The sequence below is a fragment of the Malus domestica genome, chromosome 10, assembly GCF_042453785.1.
Source record: "Malus domestica chromosome 10, GDT2T_hap1".
NCBI lineage: Eukaryota > Viridiplantae > Streptophyta > Magnoliopsida > Rosales > Rosaceae > Malus > Malus domestica.
Window position 1 is genome coordinate 28128649 of NC_091670.1, and position 24074 is coordinate 28152722.

General features: G+C 39.5%; 2 protein-coding genes and 1 long non-coding RNA gene across 4 annotated transcripts; 1 reads left to right on the top strand and 2 right to left on the bottom strand.

Moving 5' to 3' along the window:
• Positions 1 to 1319: 1319 nt before the first annotated feature.
• On the bottom strand, positions 1320 to 4301 carry LOC114827681 (mitochondrial Rho GTPase 2-like). 2 transcript variants are annotated; one of them, XM_070807041.1, is made up of 7 exons: positions 3852 to 4301; positions 3656 to 3737; positions 3272 to 3480; positions 2295 to 2447; positions 1829 to 1992; positions 1598 to 1745; positions 1320 to 1483 (listed from the first exon to the last, which is right to left on the bottom strand). In XM_070807041.1, the coding sequence occupies exons 1-4, from the start codon at positions 3899 to 3901 to the stop codon at positions 2441 to 2443; spliced, it is 348 nt and encodes a 115-aa protein (XP_070663142.1). In that variant the 5' UTR covers positions 3902 to 4301; the 3' UTR covers positions 1320 to 1483; positions 1598 to 1745; positions 1829 to 1992; positions 2295 to 2440. The 2 variants fall into 2 exon arrangements, with proteins under 2 accessions (XP_070663142.1, XP_070663141.1); XM_070807040.1 differs by having other exon boundaries at positions 1320 to 1745.
• Positions 4302 to 5494: 1193 nt separating this feature from the next.
• On the top strand, positions 5495 to 6989 carry LOC139188654 (uncharacterized). Its single transcript, XM_070806306.1, has 2 exons — positions 5495 to 6931; positions 6978 to 6989. The coding sequence occupies exons 1-2, from the start codon at positions 5495 to 5497 to the stop codon at positions 6987 to 6989; spliced, it is 1449 nt and encodes a 482-aa protein (XP_070662407.1).
• Positions 6990 to 7414: 425 nt separating this feature from the next.
• On the bottom strand, positions 7415 to 13098 carry LOC114827682 (uncharacterized). The gene is made up of 4 exons (XR_011571774.1): positions 12849 to 13098; positions 12639 to 12744; positions 7686 to 7804; positions 7415 to 7563 (listed from the first exon to the last, which is right to left on the bottom strand). It is a non-coding gene; the product is annotated as an uncharacterized lncRNA (long non-coding RNA).
• Positions 13099 to 24074: the final 10976 nt, after the last annotated feature.

A 24074-nucleotide genomic window follows, 5' to 3' on the forward strand; every position in this document is an offset into this window, starting at 1 on the left:
ATCCCCCATAAAGGAAATGTACATTTTCCACCATTTTCTAACATATCTTAAACGTATAAATTTCATAATAAAAATCGTTTAATTATTTAATATTTATTTTAAAATCATTTCTAAAAAATTCATTCGAATCGGAGATTATTTATGCATCTAAATATATGGAACAAATCAACAGTGTGAGTCCTAAGTGACATAATTGTGATGAATCATCCATGTATTTAATACATTTAGTTAACTAATCAAACAATATCCGATTCAAATGATTTTTTTGTAAGAACAATCTTCAAATGAAAATTAACAAATTAAACGTATTAGAAGTTACGTTATCTGCAAATGGGTTCCCTCATGGGAAATTCAAGTATTACATAATTAGTATATCATTGTTAATCGTCAGTTATGAGGACCTGTGAGGCCTTTTTCTATAAGTCTTTAGATTAATTTAATGGTAAATTAACATATATATTCAACTACCTCTTATACCTAATCAAAATTCTAACCTGCAAATCTAAAAATTAAAATGAAAATAAGAAATCATTTAGTACTACAGTTTAATAGTTTAATAGTATTCATCCTCATTAGTAAATAAGAAATCTTAGGTTCGACTCTTGTCAAAGGTGAATTTCAACCACATTATTACTAGCTAGTCTTAGCCAACTCTTCCACCCTAGTCTAAATAATATTGTTTGTTTAAAAAATAAAAAAAAATAAAAAAATAAAAGTTCAAGCGTGAGAAACTTCCAACGGCAGGCTTTTTCCATGGGTGATAAACTTTGCACGTCACAAAATCAAGATCATATTTAGGAATTGACAAAATATCCACGGTTATGAGTAACTGCGATTATCCGTCAATTTAAATTCACGGTTACGTTATTTAGATAAATAAATAATTATGGATATAACCGTTTGGGTGATTATGGATATTAACCGCGATTATAAACAAGTACCGTTTACCTGTTTATTTTAATATATATATATATAATTATGGATATAACTGTTTGGGTTATTATGGATATTAACCGCGATTATAAACAGGTACCGTTTACCTGTTTATTTTAATATATATATATATATATATATATATATATATCTCCTATTTTTATGCGTTGGTGATGTCTGGATTCAATCTTTTAGGATATTGTATTAATTTTTAATCAGAATTGGTGATTGACAAACATTATGATTGCAAATGAAATGAAGGAATACTCCCTGCAAATTCCTCCTTTCTTCTTCTTCCTCCTCCCAAACCCTTCGATTCTCGGCATAAAGGTGTAAATAGTTTTTGTTAAGATTTTATTATTCTTGGTCAGAGCTGCAGACTCACATTCTGATCAAATAAAGAAACATTTTGATATGGGGCTAAAATTTCACATAAAAGGTTCCTTTACAAACATCACATTCTGACTTCTACCCTCCATATAAGAGAAATTTCCCATTGGATCTACCCAATTCCATCAGCCGGGAAACTTTTGGCACAGTAATAGTGTACCTAGTTTTAACAAATTTTCCAATTATGCATTAAAGACTACAAAGGAAAATGCTTTCTAGTAATGTGCTTTTACGTGGATCCCTGAACATGTAACTTGGTTCCAGACTAACTTACCTTGCATATAGGTCGTTGAGGATCCCTCAAGTTGACTAGCAGATTGTCACACTTCAAATCAAACTGAACAATATTCTTTCAATGCAATTATTCCATGCCAAAAGCAGCATCCATGGCAATTATAAGCTTTCTACGACGGTCAAGTGATCTGCATAAGGAATGCCACGTTCCAAGATAGGCATAACAAAACTGTTAAGATGCAAAAAAGAAAAGAAATTATAGAAAAATTACCTATTCTTTTTAAGTAGGGCATGCCTAAGTGATCCGTTCACCATGTACTCAGTTACAGTTGCCAACGTTCCTCCAGCTCCATCAGGTACTACCCCATATAATGCAACCACATTTGGATGATGGAGAGCTGAAAGGATTTGCGCCTCTCTCCAGAAGTCCTTTGTCTGATACAGCCACATGAACAATCAACTTCACATGCATGTCAAATGAAAATTACAAATTTTCACAAGAAATTTAAAGATTGTCCATAAGGTACCAAGATATTCCAGATAAAAATGACACCTTTGTTTTAAGGCAGACGGTGTATGTCATGATAGATGCCAGAAGCCAATGAAAATCATATTACTCTAACATTTAATGTCACGGATTATTGTCATAAAACAACTAAAGATGTTAACTTTCTTCAACACCTACTGTGCAGGTGATGGGAAAAAAATAACAAAACAAATTTGTTCAGGAAACCCACCAGTCGGTCTTGCTCTGATGATCTTCCTGCAAAACAGCTCTTTTTTATTCGCTTTATAGCAACATCTGTTCCCCGCCATTTTCCATGATAAACAGTTCCATATGTACCAGATCATAATTCCCGTAATTATTCAAGATCTGCATTTTTTATAATCTGGACCACATTTAAAAGATTCACTTGCATGAACAACTTAAATTTTATAAATACCCACAAAGGAAAAATGCTGCAAAAATGATCTATTCACAAATCAGAGAGCATTTCAGTCATATTATTATCTCAAGGAGCGACATAATTACCACCTAAAGCAATCAATGACAATATGAGAAGTATACACAAGAATGAGTGATTGTTGTCTCATACGTCCCTACACATCCATTTGTTATCAGTGAATATAGCTCTCTCTATAGGCTACATATCTACGCACATATATCAAGTCAGAATCTTGACAAAAACTTTTATCATTCGAAAGTATTGAGCTTTGTATCCCTATTCTAATGAGAATATAACAGGAGTCAAAACTGCATACTCCAAATTAAGTGTTTAGAGGCAAGAGGAGTATGAATCTCTTCTCATCAGGCAAAAATACAATCTTAGGGATTTAGGAGACATGAGAAATTGAAATGGGAATCGTTGCACTTACCAAGAGACAATCCCATCATATGTAATCATCAGATGCTATACTTTTTTAAGATGGAAGATAGATCAGAGTCAAACAGGAAAGGGATAGCAGACACGGTGAGCTCTGTCTCAGTTTGAAAAGAAAAAAGAAAAGAAAATTGGGTAGTTTTAGGAGCAAAATAGTTCATTTGTGTAGAACTATAACAGCATCTGAGAGCTAGGAAGTTATCACCCAATAAATTTTGTTATACCAAAGATTCAGAAAATGGGATTAGGTATGGTGGTACCCTTTCTCTTCACATTTATAATATACGGAACTAATTAACTATGTTGAGTACAGTGAAGGGGGAAAGCCATACCTTCCTATGAATGAATTTAAAAGAGGGGATTTTCCTGCATTTTTAGGACCAAAAATGAAGCAGCTAACATTTCTTTCCGTTTTTTTCCTTTTACGATCTACTGATCTTCTTCTAGTAACATGGATAGCTGAAGCAGGACTGCCATTGTATCCAACATATATCAAATTCGCCAAACTTCGGTTTGGATTTAAAAGTGTCATGAGGGCCCACTGGAATCACAAAAAAACAAAGATATAGTTACAATTTACAATTGGCTTAAGGAGATTATTTAAACAAAGAAAAAAGGGAAACATGTATATCATCCAAAATAAATGGGAAAAAAAAAAATTCATGAAGAGCATATGTAAACTAATTTAAACAGGGTAGCAACGAAAACGAAGATACCTCAGATAAAAATGCATTAAGAGGTAAATTCCCAGATGCCGTTCTCTCTGCAGCATCCTTATAAGGAGCTTCACTCAAAGGACTGAAATTTCAGTAAACTGCATATTAAAAATCTATTTTTGGAGAATAAAAAGAAACCATGATAGGAACATACATAATTTTATCCACAAATAACAAAAGGGTAAAAGGAACATACATTATTTTACCCTCACCAGTCATTTCCAAGTCAATCCATACCAGTGCCATTTTGTACTCTTCTGGAGGTATCTCCGTAATTTGCTTACTCTGCTTCTCATTTACCAGCTATAACTCATTTCCACATAAAGATACAAAATCTAGATAACAATAACTAATGCCAAACCACCCAACCAGTGGCGGATCCACAGTGGGGTCGTCGGGGTCGCACGACCCCTTGGAAACCATGGAAACAACCTTGAAGCTCCCATATGCGACCTCTTGGAGCTGGGGTCGTCGGGGTCGGACTCGCACGCCAACTGTTCGACAAAAAGCCTGAACGAAGACTCGGCAGGAAGAGGAAGAAGAAGCAGCGCTTGCGCGCGCTTCTTTTTTTTCAAAACAGACGGGCAAAACGGCGTCGTTTTGGCCCAGGAAATTTTTTTAAATGACCTGGCCAAAACGGCGTCGTTTTGGGCCAGGCCGATCAAAAAAAAAAAAAAAAAATTCCCACCGTGTCCCCCCCCAGTCCCAGCCTTCCTACCCGACTCCTATACAATCAAAAGCCCCAATTTCTTTTGTTTTCTCATCCTCCAACCCTAACTCAATCCCCCCAAACCCTCAACTCCTCTCCTCCCTTGCTGCTGCTGCCCCCAAACCCTCAACTCCATCTCCTCCCTTGCTGCTCCCCTGCTGGCGGCTCCAACTCCATCTCCTCCCTTTGTTTATATTGTGAGTATTTATTTTGAATATTTTGTATATGTAGAATATATTTAATTAATTGAAATTCAATTCATATTTATTTTGTGAGTTTTTATTGTGAGTTTTTATTGATGGTTTGTTTATATTGTGATTTTTTATTTTCATTATTTTGTATATGTAGAATGCAAGATGAGATATTTAATTTAATTGAAATCCAATTCATATTTATTTTCATTATGTTTATGGTTTGTTTATATTGTGAGTATTTATTTTGAATATTTTGTATATGTAGAATATATTTAATTTAATTGAAATTCAATTCATATTTATTTTGATTATATTGATGGTTTGTTTATATTGTGAGTTTTTATTTTCATTATTTTGTATATGTAGAATGCAAGATGAGATATTTAATTTAATTGAAATCCAATTCATATTTATTTTGATTATGTTTATGGTTTGTTTATATTGTGAGTATTTATTTTGAATATTTTGTATATGTAGCATTATTATGGAACGGTTTTTTAAGAGAAAGTCATCATCGGGTTCGGGTAGTTCGAATAATGTTGATAGTTCAAATACTGTTGGTAGTTCAAGAACTCTAAGTTCAAGACAAAGTCAGTTAGATGATGTTTTGGGTAATCTTCAAGCGGATCCTGGATTAAGAACTCGAATAATAGATTATGACGCTAATATGAGAGATGAGGTCCGAAGATTATATCTACAAAAAGGACCTTGTCAACCTAGAGGTCATAATTTCCCAATAACTAATATGTCGGGAATTAATCGACGCTTCATTCCCCAATGGTTTGATGAGTTTGATTGGTTGGAGTATAGTGTATCTAAAGATGCGGCATTTTGTCTCTATTGCTATCTCTTTAAAACCAATTTGAACAAGTGGGTAGTGAAGCTTTCACTGGAGATGGATTTAAGAATTGGAAGAAAGGGAGAGAAAGATTTAAGATGCATGTTGGACCGGTTGGGAGTGTTCATAATAAGGCTAGAGAAGCTGCTACAAATTTGATGAATCAAGCTACACATATTGAAACGGCAGTGAGCAAACACTCTGACCAAGCTCGTAAGGCTTATCGCACATGCTTGATTGCTTCAATCAAGTGCACTAAGTTTTTATTGCGACAAGGTCTTCCTTTTCGTGGCCATGATGAAAGTGCCACTTCAAGCAATAGGGGAAATTACTTGGAGTTATTGCAATTCCTTGCAGATAATAATGATAAAGTTAGAGAAGTTGTGATGGAAAATGCTCCGAGGAATCTCAAATTACTAGCTCCTTCCATTCAAAAAGAAATTGTGAATTCATGTGCCCTTGAAACACTTGATGCTATCATAGATGGTCTAAAAGATAGATTCTTTTCAATATTGGTGGATGAAGCACGTGATGTGTCTGTGAAAGAGCAAATGGCTATGGTGTTGCGTTATGTGGATGACAACGGGCATGTAATTGAAAGATTTGTGGGTATCCAACATGTTACCCACACTACTTCAAGTTCACTAAAGGATGTTATTGACACATTGTTTTCTCGCAACGGTTTGAGCATTTCCAAGCTACGAGGACAAGGTTATGATGGTGCTAGCAATATGAGAGGTGAGTTGAATGGCCTTAAAACAAAGATATTGAGAGAACAACCTTGTGCATATTATGTTCATTGCTTTGCTCATCAACTTCAACTAGCTCTTGTTGCCGTAGCAAAGATGAATATAGACATTGCCTCTTTTTTTGCAACGGCTAATAGTGTGGTTAATCATGTTGGAGCATCTTGTAAGCGGCGTGATTCACTTAGAGGGCAACTTCAAGAAGAGCTTGTGATAACTTTTGAAAATGATTGTCTTATAACGGGGCGAGGCTTAAATCAAGAAACAAGTCTCAAACGTGCCGGTGACACACGATGGAACTCACACTATGGTACCTTGATTAGCATCATTTCTATGTTTTCATCCGTGGTTCATGTGCTTCAAATGGTTATTGATGATAATCCCAATGAAAGTGCGGGTGAAGCAAATAAGTTAATGAGAATGATACTTACTTTTGAGTTTGTGTTTCACCTTTTCTTGATGAAAGTCATATTGGGACTCACAAATGATTTGTCACAAGCATTGCAAAGGAAAGATCAAGAAATTGTGAATGCAATGGCTTTAGTGAAATCATGCAAGGAAAAGCTATATTGGATGAGGAATAATGGGTTCGATGCATTGGTTGATGAAGTATCTTCTTTTTGTGAAAAACATCATATTGATGTTCCTAACATGGAAGAGGCATTTATACTTCCAGGGAGGTCAAGGCGTTATGCTCCAATAAAGACAAATCGTCATCATTATCGTGTGGAGCTCTTTATTTATGTCATTGATGAGCAAATTACGGAGTTAGATGATCACTTTAATGAGGTAAATACCGAGTTGCTTATTTGTATGGCATGTTTGAGTCCGAAAGATTCATTTGTAGCTTTTGATAAACCAAAGTTACTTCGTCTTGCTCAATCTTATCCTCAAGACTTTTCGGATGAAGATTATTTGGCACTTGAAGATCAACTTGAGATTTATATTCATTATGTGTGTTCCAGTAGTGATTTCTCTCAATTGGAAGGGATTGGTGATCTTGCAAAAAAAATGGTGGAGACAAGGATGCATCAAGTATTCAATTATGTATATTTGCTCATTACATTGTCTTTAGTTTTACCAGTTGCAACTGCTTCAGTGGAGAGAGCATTTTCTGTCATGAATATTGTTAAGGGTCCACTTAGGAACAAAATGGGTGATCAATGGTTGAGTGATAGCTTGCTTGTTTATATTGAGAGAGATATTTTTTCTTGTATTGAAAATGAAGCTATAATGCTTCGTTTTCAAAATATGAAACCTCGTCGTGGACAATTATAGTTTGTAATATTGTTTCCATTATGAATTATGAATGAAAGTACTATGATTTCATTTTCAATATGTTTTTCCATCCTAAATTTTTATTTGAACTTTTACACTGCGACCCCTTGGGGTAAGATTCCTGGATCCGCCACTGCACCCAACTGTCCTTTTACAAACAAAACTGTTTACAATAAGCATATATAACATGATTTGGTCTGCAGTGCTTTCACCAATAGTTATAAAAACAAAGATTCTAAAGATATGCATGCAAAATGACTATTACCTCCAAGTAAGCAGTTGCACGGATGCAATCATAAGTTGCACACATCATGTTCAATCTGATAGCTTCAGTATAGCACTTGACAACATTATTTCAGGCTTTTCCTTAAATGCAGTATTTCCCTGGGAAAAGATGAGTAAACATAGAAATTGAAACAATACTCATTAGTACATTGGTATCACAGTTCTTTTGCTGATAGAAAATGAAATTAAACAGATATAAGCATAATATTTGACAAACAAAGCAATGGGAAAGTAATTTTCTGATATTTCATTTAATTAAGGGGATGGAGAAATCTAATTTCAATTTTGAAGGAGAACACTATGTACTTCATTCATATCAAAGAATAGCACGATTCTAATTTCAATTTTTAACATAATAAAATATATGGCATTCACATATTACTTAAACTTCTTTCAAATTTACTTTTGTATTTAAAGATTGTATATTTTAATGAGTTTAAATTGACTTTATATATAAATTATACCATTTTATATTTCAATAATAATGTACATTGTATAATTACAGTTGTCAAAATAAACAAACAAGAGGGAGCCTTCACAAAGGTTGCTTAAGAGAAGTCTCAGCAGTCGGTAGAGCCCTAGAAAGAGAAGGCACCGAAGGGGGATCATTTGGAGCCTCAGTACTGGACAGAACCCTAGAAAGAGGAGGCATCGGAGGTTGATCATTTGGAGCTTCATTACGCGGTACAGCCCCAGAAGACGAAGGCAATAAATGCCTTTGGAACAAACCCACAAACCTCTGATGATCAAGTAAAATCTGACCATCAGATTCCTTCATCTGGTCAAGCTTCCTCTTCATGTTTGTAGCATAGTCATGTGCGATCCGGTGCAACTGTTTATTCTCATGCTTGAGCCCTCTAATCTCCGGTTTGAGACTCATCACTTCAGCCGCCAATGATTCAACTTGGCGGGTTCGAGCAAATAGGCGTTGGGCCATATTAGACACAGAACCTGCACACTAAACACTGAGAGCTAGAGAATCCTTAACAGCCAACTCATCAGACCGTTTGGAAAGTAGTCTGTTATCTTTGGGAGTGAGAAGGTTCCTGGCCACCACCGCAGCGGTCATATCATTCTTCATCACGGAATCCCCAACGGTAAGAGGACCAGTAGGAGATAAGAAGGATGGGTGTCATATGTTGTCTGGAGAAGGCGTGGCTGCCTCTTCAACAAGGTTCAAGTCAAAACGACGGTCGGAGGGGCCAGACATTTTCAAATGTGTTGAAGAGAGAAGAGGTCGAACAAATCAAGATCTTAGAAATGCAATGGTGGAGATTCAAGTGTGCTTTGGAACTTAATGTCAGCCTCTATAAAAACCTGCACTCGACGGAGCTTCAGAAATCGAAGAGGCGCCTACTCAGAAATCGAAGAGGCGTTTGCTTTCTCAAAAGCTGGGCTGCTCAGAGACCACGAGGGTCAATCTCAGAAATTGAAGAGGCGTTTGCTTTCTTAAAAGCTGGGCTGCTCAAAGACCACGAAGGTCGATCTCAGAAATCTAAGAGGCGTTTGCTTTCTCAAAAGCTGGGCTGCTCAGAGACCACGAGGGCCGATCTCAGAAATCGGAGAGCCACCTGCTTTTTCAGCCTTGTCAGCACCTGTCACATGCACAGTCACCTTTGTGGAAATTACGGGCATTCTGTCGAAGATTTCTGGTGAAGTAGAAAGCACGGGAATTCAATCACCCACTTTCCACACGCACCATCAGCTCATGGGTACCACAGATAACTTTGTCAAAAATCTCTGACAAAGTTTAGACACGTGAAGCTTGCAGCTCCCACTACATCACTATGACCAAGAAAGGTAAAAGAATAGCAAAGAAACAGCACTAACAAAGTTTAGACACAAATTTTGAAGGTCTAGCTACCATATTATTACCCATAAGGGTAAAGGAACAGCACCACTGCTGGATAATTACAAAGTCCCTGTGTGTCAACCTCTGTGCTCTGTGGCAAGGTAGACTAGCAAACATGCCCAACCTTTACTCACATTCGAGAAAACACTCCCAACAAGATTGATTGCTCCAAAATCGAAGAGGCACCGTCCTCCGAATCTCGGGAGCCAGACTCCCAACATGATTACTTTCTCAAAAATCGAAGAGAGACTGCTCTCCAAATCTCAAGAGCCAAACTCCCAGCAGGATTGCTTTCTCAAAAATCGAAGAGGCACCGTTCTTCGAATTTCGAGAGCCAGATCCCCGATAGGATTGCTTGTTCGAAAACCGAAGAGGCACCGCTTTCTCAACTTCGAGAGCCAAATCTCTTTGGATAAAGCTTGTCTGTAATCTTCACACGCAACATCAACTTTCCAAATACCACAGACCGCTTTTTCAAAGTGCTCTAACAGAGTTAAAACATGTGAAGCTGGCAGCTCCCATTACCGTGCTATGACCAAGCAGGGTAAAGGAATAGCATTACTACTTGTTGTTCGGGAGACTCCTATATATGTCGACCTCCATCCTCAACGGACAGGCAGACCTGCAAAAATGCTCAACCCTTCCTCATATCTAAGAGGGCACTCCCAACAAAGCCTCTTGAAATACTCAGCTTTCTTTCCCCCCGATAATACCTCTGCAAACAAGCTACACCAGAGTAAGAATATCTCATATCATTAGGGTTAAAAGCAAGAGTATCCCATATCATGCTTTTCCCCTATCTTTTCATTTGGCCTTGTTCTTACCTGCAAGACAAGGAGAAAGAAAGCAATCAGTCAGCACTTGGAATCAAGCTTCCAGTCAGGAACCGACTGCCTGGAACCCTTTACCTGATTACTTACCTGGCATTACTCTCGAGTACTCATCTTCAACATCTTATGCTTCCAGAGAAGATACCACATCTGCCTGAGGAACAGATAGGGAAAGTGAGAAGGATACAAGGAAGCATGTGGAGACAAGCATAATAGAACACGTGCCGATACATCCATTACTTTGTCAACAGCAAAAGTATCCCATATCAGCAGGGTCGAACGTACTCAAGATTTGATGGACTTGTTTTGACCCTCAAATTCTTCATTCGGCCTTATACTCTGGAGGAAACCAGAAAACCCTCCAGCCCAGTTCAAGAATAAGCATGTGGAAAGTTACTTCTTCAAAAGCAAAAGTATCTCATATCATCTCTTCTCCTTTTTCTTCTCTTTATCCTTCATGTTGCCTGCAAGATAGGGAGAATGAGAACAATCAGTCGGAACTCGAAATCAAATTTATGATATGGGACTGATTGCTTGGAGCTCTGATTGCTTACCTTGTCTGTCACCTCTTTCAGCAGATCCCCTAGCTCGGTGACTTAGGGGACTCCTACTTCATGGTTTGTATCACGTTTGACCAAGCCTGAAACTACAAGTAAGCTTCAAGTGAAATTGATACATTACCTTGTGCATCTCCACCAGTTAAAGATATCACCCCTGGATGGAGGAAGAGTACTTCCAGAAAAGATGCCACATCTACCTATGAGACAGATAAGGCAAGTGAAGACGATACCACACTTCGGTACTTAGAAGTTTCGTGATTACGAGATCATTCTCCCACAATATTTCCTAATGTCATTTGTACTAAATCATTCATTTGTACTCACTAAAGGAGAGCTTGAACCTATGTACTTGTGTAAACCCTTCACAATTAATGAGAACTCTACTCTGTGGACGTAGCCAATCTGAGTGAACCACATACATCTTGTGTTTGCTTTCCTGTCTCTATCCATTTACATACTTATCCACACTAATGACTGGAACAATCTAGCGAAGACCACAAACTTAATATTTTCTGTTGTACCAAAGTCCTCACTGATTTTGTGCATCAACAATCTTTAAGTCCTTACCTTTTTGCGTTGGTAATGGATGAGTCAACATGACATATTCAAGATGAGATTCCTTGGTGTATGCTTTTCACAAACGATATAATGTTAATAGATGAAACTCAGGAAGAGGTAAATGCGAAGCTTAACCTTTGGAGAGAAGTGTTGGAATCTAAAGGTCTTCACCTAAGCCGATCAAGACATAATATATGGAGTGCAAGTTTAGTGCAAATGGAGGCCACAATGAGTTAGGCGTGAGGATCGGAGATCAGGAAATACCAAAGAGCGACCGTTTTCGCTACCTAGGATCTATCTTGCAAAAGAATGGAAAATTAGATGGAGATCTCAACCATAGAATACAAGCTGGATAGATGAAGCGGAAGAGTGCATCCGGCGTGTTGTGTGACCGTCGTAGGCCACTGAAGGCGGTGAAGCATCAACACGTACACAAAATGGGTGTAGTGGAGATGAGGATGCTTCGTTGGATGTGTGGGCACACGAGAAAGGATAAGATTAGGAATATGGATATCCGAGGTAAAGTAGGAGTAGCCGAAATTGAAGGAAAGATGAGAGAAAATCGATTACGGTGGTTTGGACATGCGCAAAGAAGGCCTACTGACGCTCCGGGCCGAAGGGGTAGAGGAAGACCTAGGAAAACTTTGGAAGAGACCCTAAGAAAAGACTTAGAGTACTTGGATCTAACGGAGGACATGACACAAAACCGAGCGCAATGGCGTTCTAGGATTCATATAGCCGACCCCACTTAGTGGGAAAAGGCTTTGTTGTTGTTGTTGTTGTTGTTGTATTGTATAATTACAGTTATAGTCCATGAATACAATTAAAGGCCTTTGAATTTCTTTGCAAGAGAAGATTTATACGGAAAAAGCAACTGCAAATATACAGAATGAGGGAATTTAAGGTTTGTAGTTCACCTACACAACAATTTCTTACTATATAGATACAACTTAGTAGTAAGAGAGCTTTAGATAACACTATTCAAGTCCACAGGTAATTATAAACTATAATCATATAATAATATCTCACAATAAAAATCAATGTGACTAAAAACAAATGATATATATCAACTTTTGATGATTTCTCTTATTTTCCCTCTCTTTCTCAGCAACCAAACAGCAATCGAAAATTACCAAAAACTGAAAAGATTGAAGTTCCTGGGCAAGTTGGAATGCCTAGGTTGCCATTTGCACTTGGTGTAAAAAAATCAGGGTGGGCATCTTCAAGAGCACCTAAACCCTTCATCCATAAACGTATGTATAAAAATCAACAAAATAATCTTGTGATTGCATTAATCCGTAGAAAAAAAATATGCTAAAATTCAAAGTTAGGGTGCAAAGAACCTAATTTTCAGCAATCAAGAGTCGCAGATCCGAGGCATTCAAGCACACAACAGAGAAGAGAGTATATTTTTTGAGGCACAAACCGAGTCTTTACGTTTCCTTCTTGTGGATCTAGGAATTGGATCAATGTTTAGCTCAGAAATTGAAGGATCGAACATGGATCTGCGAGTTTGACCGAAAGATCATCCATGGGTTGCCGATTGAATTCTCCCTCTCTCTCTCTCCGTGCAACCAACACGTAATCCATGGGTTGCCGATCAATTCAACCTTTTCAGAACAATGCCACAATTTGGTTCTTATACAACCATCCTTCTCACAATGCCAGCTAGCCATTAACAATAACAACATTTAGCTAAATAATATTCCACTATTATTCTAACCACTATTATAATCATAACATTACCCCTCCCTTACAAAATAAACCTTGTCCTCAAGGTTAGAATTAAAGACTGAAATCGAGAAATTTGGCAGTAAACTCATCATAATCCTCCCATGTAGTTTCGTCCTATTTGTTGTTCTTCCACTAGATTAACAGCTGAACTCCAACAGATTGGCCCTTCTTGTAGACCCTCTTTTGTAGCACCTTGAGTGGTTCAAGTGGTAGCAACCCATCATCAGTGACAGTAGGCAATAATGGAGTTGCAGTGACCTTGTCTCCCAAGTGCTTCTTCAACCAACTAACATGAAAGACTGGATGAATTTTTTAATTCTCAGGCAGTTTCAACCGGTAGGCAACCTTCCTAATCTTTTCCAAAACCTCATAAGGACCATAGTACCGGGGATGAAGCTTACGGTAAGCATGAGATGACAAAGATTGCAATTAATAGGGAATTAATTTCAAATACACCAAATCTCCTTCCTCGAAAACCCTTTCACTCTGATGCTTATCCACTTGTGTTTTCATCCGGCTCTGAGATACTTGCAAATTGGTCTTGAGCATTGCTAATAGTTTGTCCGTAGTTAGCAACCCCTGCTCCACGATATCCAACTTAGCAGTGCCAAGCTCATAAGACGCGATGTGTGGTGGTGGATAACCATAGACCACTTTGAAAGGGGTGAACTTTGAGGAAGTGTGGTAGGAAGTGTTATAGCTCCATTCTGCCCTTAGAACCTAGTGGAGCCACTTCTTAGGTTGACAGCTAGTGAAGCATCGCAAGTAAGTTTCAAGGCACCGATTCACCACCTCGGTCTGTCCATCACTCTGTGGATGGTAACCTGAGCTCATAACAACTTAGAACCTTGCAACTTAAAAAATTCTTTCCAAAAAACACTCATGAAAATGGTGTCTCTGTCACTCACAATGGTAGAGGGCATCCCATGGAGTTTAAACACATTATCAACAAATTCCTGAGCTACCATGCTTGCCGTATACGGATGTGCTAAGGGAATGAAATGAGCATACTTGGACAACCTGTCTACTGTTACCAGGATCACTGATTTACCTTTGCACAGAGGTAAACCAATGATGAAATCCATGCTTATGTCCTTCCATACATGTGTAGGAATCGACAGAGGTTGAAGCAATCCAGGAGGGGAGATGGTTTCATACTTATTTTGCTGGCATTCTCGACATTCAGCCACCCATGACCTGAGATCTTTCTTCATTCCTACCCAATAGAATCCCCTTTTCAATCTCTGATAAGTCTTTAGAAACCCTTCATGGCCTGCACTTGGAGAGGAGTGATGTTCCTCAATGACCTTCATTTTCCAACTTGAATCTGGGCTAAGCACGATCCGCCCCTTGTATTTGAGGAAACCGTTGTCTAAATGGTACTTGGACAGATTGGGGTCAATTGCAGCAGCTTGAGAATATGCTAGCACCTCCTGCACATTGCTTTGTATCCAACTATCTTGTTCTAACCCTCTTCGAAGTTCATCCTGCCACCCGAAGTAGGGGTATGTTATAGCTTTGCACTACAATAAGTCACGGAGAGGTTCCTCTTGTAATTGAGACGATCCAACTACTCGAGAAAAGGCATCAGCCACTATGTTGTTATGGCCTTGCCTATATTGTATCTCATAATCAAATACCAACAATTTGGCCACCCATTTCTGTTGGAACGGGGTATTAGTTCTTTGACTCAGAAATTATTTCAAGCTGCTATGATCTTTCTTTATGATGAAGTGGTGCCCTTGAAGATAGTTTTGCCATTTTTTGACAGCACTAACGATGGCAATCAACTCTCTTTCGTATGTAGACAATGCTTGATTCCGTGGTCCCAATGCTTGACTTATGAAAGCTATAGGTCTGCCATTCTGTTGCAACACAGCCCTTATTCCATTGCCAGATGCATCACATTCCAAAGTGAAGGGAATAGAAAAATTGGGTAAGGCTAATAGCTGCGGAGAAGTTATGGTTCTTTTTAATGCTTGGAAAGCTGCCGTGGCTTCAGGGGACCAAATGAAACCATCCTTTTTAGTTAGTTGATACAAGGGTTGGCACACCTTGCCATAACCGAGGATGAATTTTCTGTAATACCCCGAGAGCCCGAGAAATCCCCTCAACTCTTTGATATTTTTTGGTATAGGCCAATCTATAATTGCTTGAATCTTAGTAGGATCTGCAGCCACCCTATCACGAGATACGATGTGCCCCAAGTATTCCACCTGTGATTGTCCAAAAGAGCATTTCGATTTCTTCACTGCTAATTGGTGTTTCTGTAGTAACTCCAAAGTTTGGTGCAGGTGTGAAAGATGGTTCTCCCAGGTCTTGCTGTACACCAAAATGTCATCAAAGAACACCAATATGAACTTCAAGAGGTAAGGCTTAAAAATGTCATTCATAAGGGCTTGGAAAGTGGCAGGAGCATTTGTAAGACCAAGGGGCATGACTAAGAATTCATAATGCCCTTGGTGAGTTCGGTTCCACATCGGAATGATGCATACGGATCTGATGATATCTAGACCTAAGATCAAGCTTAGAAAAATACTGAGCGCCATGCAATTCATCTAACAAATCATCCACTAATGGAATAGGATATTTATCTTTAATGGTAATGTTGTTCAATTCACGATAGTCCATGCAAAGCCTCCAAATGCCCTCCTTCTTCTTGACCAAGAGAACTGGAAATGAAAAAGGGCTATGACTTGGCTGGATGAATCCAGCATCTAAAAGTTCTTGCACAGCTCATTCAATCTCAGTTTTTTGCATAGGACCATAATGGTATGGTTTAATATTTGGGGGCTTGGAACCAGGAAACAATGGAATTTGGTGATCATGAGCCCGTAGAGGTGATAAGGTAGTAGGAGTTTTAAAAACCGCTTCAAACTGCTTGAGCATATCGTGTAACTCGAGGAGTTGCTGGGGATTCAAATTGGATGCCTCCAACTGATTAGTTTCCATTGAATACAATAGGACTCCCTAATTAGAGTGTTTAAACTCTTTTTCAAGCTGTTGACAAGCAGTATCCTGTACCAAGTACGTTGGAACAGTGGAATGAACAAGCTTATAGTGGTCTTTCCCTACAGAAAAGTCCATGGTTAAGTTTTGAAAGTCCCACAAGATTGGACTCACATAGGAGAGCCATTTCACACCTAATACAACATCGCAACCCCCTAGAGGAAGTGCGTAGAGGTCAGTGTGGTAGCGATATGCGCCCAATTCCAAGGGAATTGGTTGGCAACAGCCTTGACTTCGGACTCTACCCTCATTAGCAATCATGACATCGAAGGGTTTGATGGTGTGACATGGCCATCCAAGCTGCTTAAGCAACCTAGAATCCACAAAATTGTGGGTGCTACCGGAGTTAAGGAGTATGTTGACAAGTAAAGTGTGAAGCACACCAGCCACTTTCATGGTTTGTACCGTGAAGGGCTCAATAGTTCCATAGAAAACACAAGCACTTAACTCCATGCTTGAGATGGAAGGATCAATAGGCTCCAACAATTCACACTCTGTAGGCTCCATCAATTCACACTCGGTAGGCTCCAACCCATTACAGACATCAAGCATAAGGAGTTGTTTATTATGGACATATTTGTGCCCTCGAACCCACTTTTCATCACAGAACCAACATTTGCCCCTGTCCTTCTTCCGTTGAACTTCCTCGGGGGTGAGTTTCTTATAAGGGAGGGTTTGAGGATGAGGCCTGGTAAGGGAAGGTAGAGGTAAGGCGAGAGGAGGTTTGGGTGGGGGAAGAGGTTTTGGGGGAGAGGGTTTAGCATCTAATTGGGCAGCAAAGGAAATGGTCTCATGAACTGAGGAAAGGCGAAGCAATTTAACATCGTAACGCAATTCCTTTTTTAGACCCCCCAGAAAGCAACTCTTAAAGAGAATAGGGCCAACATCAGCGGTTCGAGTGGCAAGGCCCCTGAATTCCACAATATAATCACGAAGATGACTGGTTTGGCGGAGTTTGAATAGCGACTCAGTGCAGTCCTCAAATTCTGGTGGACCAAATTCCTGGCACAAAACAATCGTGAATTCACCCCAGGTGGGAGTGGAATGGACATAATCGGGCCAACGAAACCATTGCAGTAGCTCATTCTCAAAGTGGAATGAGGCAGTCAGCACCTTCTGATTCTCCGAAGTGTGGTAATAAGCAAAATACTGTTCAGCTTTATAGATCCACATTGAGGGATCATCGCCGTCGAAGAAACGGGGAAAATCCAGACGATGTGACCACTGCAGGCGAAGAGTAAAACCTCCGCCTTTAAAAGAATCACGGCGCTAAAACCGGGGAGTGTCGAGACAGCGAAAATCTCCATCATCAGTCACAATTGGAGGAGGAATATGTGGATCTAGCACTAGAAGAGGTGGTGCGGTCGAAGAGCCAGCAACGCCTTGAGAACCAGGGTCGCGATGGAGATGCTCCAGGAGAAGGGCGAATTTTGTTTCGAGGGCGGTGAAGCGGGCGTCGAAATTGGCGTTGGAAGTCTAGATCATCTGAGGAATGGCTCCTAGAGGCTGATACCAATTGTTAGGTTACAACTCCCAAATTCCCTTTCTCGACCTGCTAGTAGCAGATAGCAATGGCGGTGAGTGGGAAAGAAGATAGAGAGAGATAGAAAGTTTTCTTGTAATATTGTTTTTCTAATTCAATTCAACCTTTTCAGAACAATGCCACAATTTGGTTCTTATACAACCATCCTTCTCACAATGGCAGCTGGCCACTAACAATAACAACATTTAGCTAAATAATATTCCACTATTATTCTAACCACTATTATAATCATAACACCGTCGAATCGCTATCTCCCTGTCACTAGAACCCATTCCCTCAGAAACCTAACCCCCGAATCGAGCATGACCGCTCACTACTTGGTTTGTGGGCTTTACGGCGAGAGGTATGGGGAGCGGAGAGAAAGGAAGAGCAACAACCACCCTCTCCCACATCGATATGACAATGGATGCAATCGGAGCTTCGGGTCTCTCTCCCTCTCTCAGTATATTAAGGTTTCTTTTCCTTTTAATATAAAAACATCTGACTGAAAACAGTTTTCTGTCATGGGACAAAAATCCGGTCCAAAGATTAAGGAACTTGAAACGAATATTTTTGTCGGAATATTTATGCAGTCCGATTTAATAATTCTGAGATGGATCTGAGATATATGTACTCTCTCGCAAAACATAAAATATGACTAAAAGCACCAGCTGTACATTTGGTTAAATCCCGAACATGTCAGTATATAATCTTTACATCTAATGGAGGTCCCTATATTATTCTTTTTCCAAGAAAGATCAATATAATTTTTTCTAGAAAATAAAAGTATAATCTTTGCTGTTGTTTAAGATTTTTATAAGGTGTTTATATGTGTAGGCAGTTGGATTAGTGTTTTGATTAGATTTTTAATTTTGGAGAGTGTGTGAAAATTATGCATGTAGAAATTTGTGGCTTAATTCTTACAACTATGAGAGAAGAAGCATTTAGTCTATGGAATTCTTCATAAAACGTTATGGGTAGAAGAGGATATGGTAAAAACATCTGATGTCAAATAAAATTTGCCAATTATGTTCTCTGTTCATCTTTCTTCATGTGTGTCTTTCTATATACATTTATGTATAGCTATGTATTCATATATACATGTGCATGCAGTATGCACACACACACTTGCCTCCTTAGACCATCTTCAACCCCTAGGTTAAAACTTAACATTTATAGCCTAGAAAATTTAGGTTTTAGTCCAGAAACAATTTTTCTCCTTCAACTCTTCTGATCTAAATTTTTTAGTCTGAGATTATTAAAGAATAAATTTAGGCTAATTTTTTTCTTTAAAAGTAATTTAAAAAAACATTATGTACACTAACATAATTTAATTTTATGAACATTTTAATCTAAAAATATTTAAATTCCGATAAATATTGAAAAATCACTAAAGTTGGGTGAATTTTGAGTTAAATAAATTTTTTTATAGCCGTTAGATTTAAATTTGGGTCGTTAGATCTTTTTTTGCCTTTAGATTTGATTATATTCGATCTCAGCCATTAAATTTAATAAATCTTGGGAGACATGCCCATGTTGATGGGGTCTCGCAGGTGGTGCCCACACCATTTTCTGGGCTAAGGGGTGGTTTGGGAGCGAGGTGCTTAAAAAAAACACACATGAAAAAAAGTTATGAGGGTTTTAGGTGTTTGGTAAACTGAAAAAAAAAACTTATTTTGAAAGCTGCTGTGAGAATAAGCTGACATCAAAGAAAAAGCTGAAGCTGCTATTTGCAGCTTTGGAAAACTGGTTTTTCTTCAAAGCACACGGAGCTACAGTGCTCCTTTAATGAAAAGATACACTATCAGACTGTTTTTTTTTTTTCCAAAAGCACTTTTACAAAAAAGTTTATCAAACACTCTGTTGATTTATTTCACAGCCGTTTATTCTCACAGCAGTTTTTTTTCAAAGCACAGCAATACCAAACCAGCCCTAAATCCTGAGAGATATTTGAATTTTGTTTGGCTTTTAGCTTTTAACTCACACATCTAGCATGAGCTTGGTTGGATCTAGGGGGAATAAACCCTAAAAAATAGCAATTAATCCAGGATTGGGTTTGGTCTTATAGGAGATGAGATCTCCTCCTGAAAGTCATGGGGAAGAAGCAGCAAAATAAAACAAAATAATTAAAATTATACTAAATATTGAATAGGAAGCTTATATCTAAATATTGCTGACCAAAATGGAGCCTTTACTTTGGACCTATTAAACACAGTAAAAGGTATCATTTTTATTATTTTTTTATAGTAAGCGTGATTCTATTAAACGGCATTTAATTATATATTGTAGTTGGGTGTGTTGGATTAGTATCTGTGTTTCTCTGTCTCTATCAATTTGTATTGGTTTTCTGTTTTGTTTTAATTTAGTTAATGGGAGTTGTTTTTGTTTCAGATTAATTTGGTTCATGTTTAACTAATTGACCATTAAAAGCTTAGAACCAGTGGTCTTTCAAAGATGTTGGTTGTTCAATGTCTTCATTTGTGTCTTTTTAGTTGTATGAATGGACTTCCTTTGATATAAATGAAACTAAATTGAATAGCTTTTTTTTTGTTTCTGCATTGTGTGTGTGTTGTGATACTGGATGATTCAATGTTTTCTATTTGTATATTACATGTATTCATCCAAATTAGATTCATGATAAAGTTATAGACACGTCGACAAAACCGAAAATCTTTTGATTATGATTTTATTGAGGGGGGCAATATAATTTTTTATTTTTTATTTTTTACGATTTCTAGTGTCACTTGGAGCCTTATACTATCCTTCCTCGCATAGGCTGCTTCCTCAACAATCAATAGTACTGCAGAAAACCTTTTAGCCTTGCAGTAAACAACTTTTCTCATATTTTTTTTTTTTTTTAACAGCAAGGCAAAGAAGCCACAGAACAAGAGAGCCTACAGAGAGGCTAACACAAAGCAGGAAAACAAGCAGTGAACGGGGTTACAACAGAGACATCGCCACCAAGTGAAGACGTCACCCCATACACCACCTCAGGGAATCAATGAGGACACGGAAGCCCATCATTGTTCAAGACAAAAACCAACGAAGATGGAGGCCTCTCGACCCAAACAAACTCACGCATCTCCGTAAAACCAACTGACGCCAGCTCATGCGCCACACCATTTGCTGATCTAGGAACCCAAGACCAGCGACAGAACTGGAAAGCCTCCCCACCCTGCTTAACCCGAGCCAACACAGGAAAAGCCTCCCAACTGCCCATCTCAAGAGAATCAGAGAGACAATTAACAGCATCACAACAATCAGATTCAATAATCACCTCATTGATACCTAAAGCTACACCCAAATCACAACCACGAAGCAAAGCTAGAGCCTCAGCTGCAGCAGCTGAGGGAGCAGAAATGGGGTACCTGGCAGCGGCAACAAACCTCCCCTCCGCAGCCCTAATAACCACCCCAGCAAAACCCAACTTTGAGACCTTAGACCAGCTAGCATCAACGTTTATCTTGAAAAGAGGAGAGGTAGGAGCACACCACCGCGAACCTAGGTCCACCCCACCAGCACCCGCCGACCTGGACACACCCAAACTAACATTCGCAGCCAAAAAAGAGCCAACCGCCGTAGAAATAGCAAACAGCACTTTAGAAGGATAAATGGGCACCTTATTAAAAACAAAGTCACAGCGAGTCTTCCAAATTACCCAACAGGTATAAGCAATATAAGACCGCATCCAATCAGCATGGTTAGAAGGCACTAAAGAAGAAGACCACACAGCCAATAACCACTCCACCCAAGAGTGAATAGCAGCTCGATCAATTTTGTAGTTTAGGGCACCTCCAAACCAAACAGGCTCAACCCACGGACAGGTAAAAAACAGATGCTCAATAGTCTCATCATGGGAAAGGCAAATAGGACAGGTAGGGGAAAGGGAGGACCTTCTGCGAAAAAGAGCCTCACAAGTAGGAAGGCAATTGTGCAAAGTCAGCCATAGAAAATGGCGCAACTTCGGGGGCACCTCAAGCTTCCAGATAGCCTTCCATAACACCGACGGAACCCTACGGGCAGTAGAAAGCCTACAATCCCTCCGAGCAAGCGATCTACTTTGAATCCACCTGTAACCCGACTTGACCGAGTAGATACCATTCTTACTACTGCCCCAAATAATCCGATCCTTGCGACTCAAATCACCAATAGGAGTATCCTCAATAGCCTGTTTATCCGAATCCGAAAGGAAAGGCAGCAGGAAATTCAGATCCCACCTTCTAGAATCCGGACAAATAAGCGAGCTCACACGCAAATTCAAGGTAACCGGAACCGACCCAAGAGGCATAGGATGACCCATAGGCAGCGACGGCAACCACTTATCCACCCACACCCGCACATCCTGACCTCCCAAAATTTGCCAATGGGACCCAAGTTTCAGCAAATCCCTTCCAGTTAGAATACTAGACCAAGCCCAAGAAGCACGACCACCTTTCGTCGCTTCCCAAATGTTACAACGAGGGAAATAACGGGCCTTAATAACACGAGCCCACAAAGAGTTAGGGTCCGAAACCAAGCGCCAACATTGTTTAGCTAACAAAGCATCATTAAACTCCTGGAAATTTCGAAAGCCCAAAACACCTAAATCTTTTGGAAGACCCAAAACATCCTTGGAAACCCAATGCATTTTGCGAGCTCCATCCTTGTTGCCCCACCAAAAAGCCGCCACCAGAGTATCAAGCTCCTTGCAAACAATGGCAGGGAATTTAAAGATACTCATGGGATAAGCCGGAATTGCCTGAACAACAGCTTTTATCAACACCTCTTTTCCGGCACGGGACAAAGAACTCTGTTTCCACCCTTGCATTTTCTCCAGAATTCGGCCATTCACATATGACAACCCCCGCTTCTTAGACCGACCCCAAATAGCAGGAACCCCCAGATAGGTCCCAGGATTACAAACCACAGCCATACCAAGAATACTCCCCAGGTGGGCGGAAAGTGAAGCCGGAACATTTGCCCCAAAGAAAACGCTGGATTTCATCAAGTTGACCTTTTGCCCTGAGGCCTCACAATAAGTTGCAAGAATATCGCTCAGAAGCCGACAGTTTTTCTCATCAGCTCGCAAGAAAATTAAGGTGTCATCAGCAAAGAAAAGATGGGAAATAACCGGTCCCGAGACATCCATCCGCACACCATCCAACCGCCCATGATCCACCTCACCCTGAATCATACGGGAGAGAACCTCCCCAACCAAAATGAATAAATAAGGAGAAAGAGGATCCCCCTGACGAAGGCCTCTGGAGGGAGCAAATTTAGTCCCAGGTTGCCCGTTTAATAGAACATTAAACTGAACCGAATTAACACAGCCCAAAACAAGCTGTCTCCACATCTGACAGAACCCCATCTTTTCCATCACCGCCTTCAGAAAATCCCATTCAACCCTGTCATAAGCCTTCTGCATATCGAGTTTAATGCCCAACTCAAATTTAGTCTTAGCTGTCCTCCCTTTCAAAAAATGAAATATTTCATGAGCAATACCAATACTATCCTGGACATGTCGACCCGCCACAAAAGCATTCTGAGAGGGAGAGATAATGTTCGGCAATAACACTCTCAGTCTATTGGCGAGAACTTTTGACATAATTTTGTAGGAATAGTTGCATAAACTGATAGGCCTGAATTGAGAGACAGCTTCAGGATTAGACAGCTTCAGGATTAGCCACCTTCGGGATAAGAACAATATGAGTATCATTCAAAGTGCCTGGGATGGTAGAGTTCTGAAGCAGAGCTTTCACCAACGCAAGAACATCCGCGCTGATAGTCTCCCAAAAAGATTGGTAAAACACCCCTTGAAATCCGTTCGGGCCAGGAGCCTTCAAGCACCCCATTTCCAGAGCTGCCTCCTTAATTTCGTCATCCGAAACCGGCGCAACCAAACCCATATTCATAGCATCAGAGACCACAGGAGAGATATAGTCCAATAAGGAACCCCAGTTTCGAGACCCAGCCGAGCTGAAACTTTCAGCAAAGTGGTGCTCCACCAAGCGGCGAACCTGATCCGGACGCTCCACCCAACTCCCATCCTCATCCTTAAGCTTCACAATGGTGTTCCTACGACGCCGGTGCAGAGTTGAATGATGAAAGAACTTAGTATTAGCATCCCCATCTCGCAACTAATTGACCCTAGACCGCTGACACCAATAACTTTCTTCCTGCACTCTTAGATCATCAATTAATTGAGATTTCTCCCTTATCTCATCTTGGTTTGGACCCCACTCCCTTTGGAGATCATCTAATTGAGCAAGGAGATCTTGAATTTGGAGGCCTCGCCGTTTAAACTTGGTACCGCTCCAACGACTCA

Coding starts and splice junctions, on each gene's coding strand:
- LOC139188654 (XM_070806306.1), top strand. CDS start 5,495: ATGCATGTTGGACCGGTTGGGAGTGTTCATAATAAGGCTAGAGAAGCT.
- LOC114827681 (XM_070807041.1), bottom strand. CDS start 3,901: ATGGCACTGGTATGGATTGACTTGGAAATGACTGGTGAGGGTAAAATA. Junction 3,738..3,851: donor ACTGGTGAGGGTAAAATAAT/GTATGTTCCTTT, acceptor CTGAAATTTCAG/TCCTTTGAGTGAAGCTCCTT. Junction 3,481..3,655: donor TTAATGCATTTTTATCTGAG/GTATCTTCGTTT, acceptor TTGTGATTCCAG/TGGGCCCTCATGACACTTTT.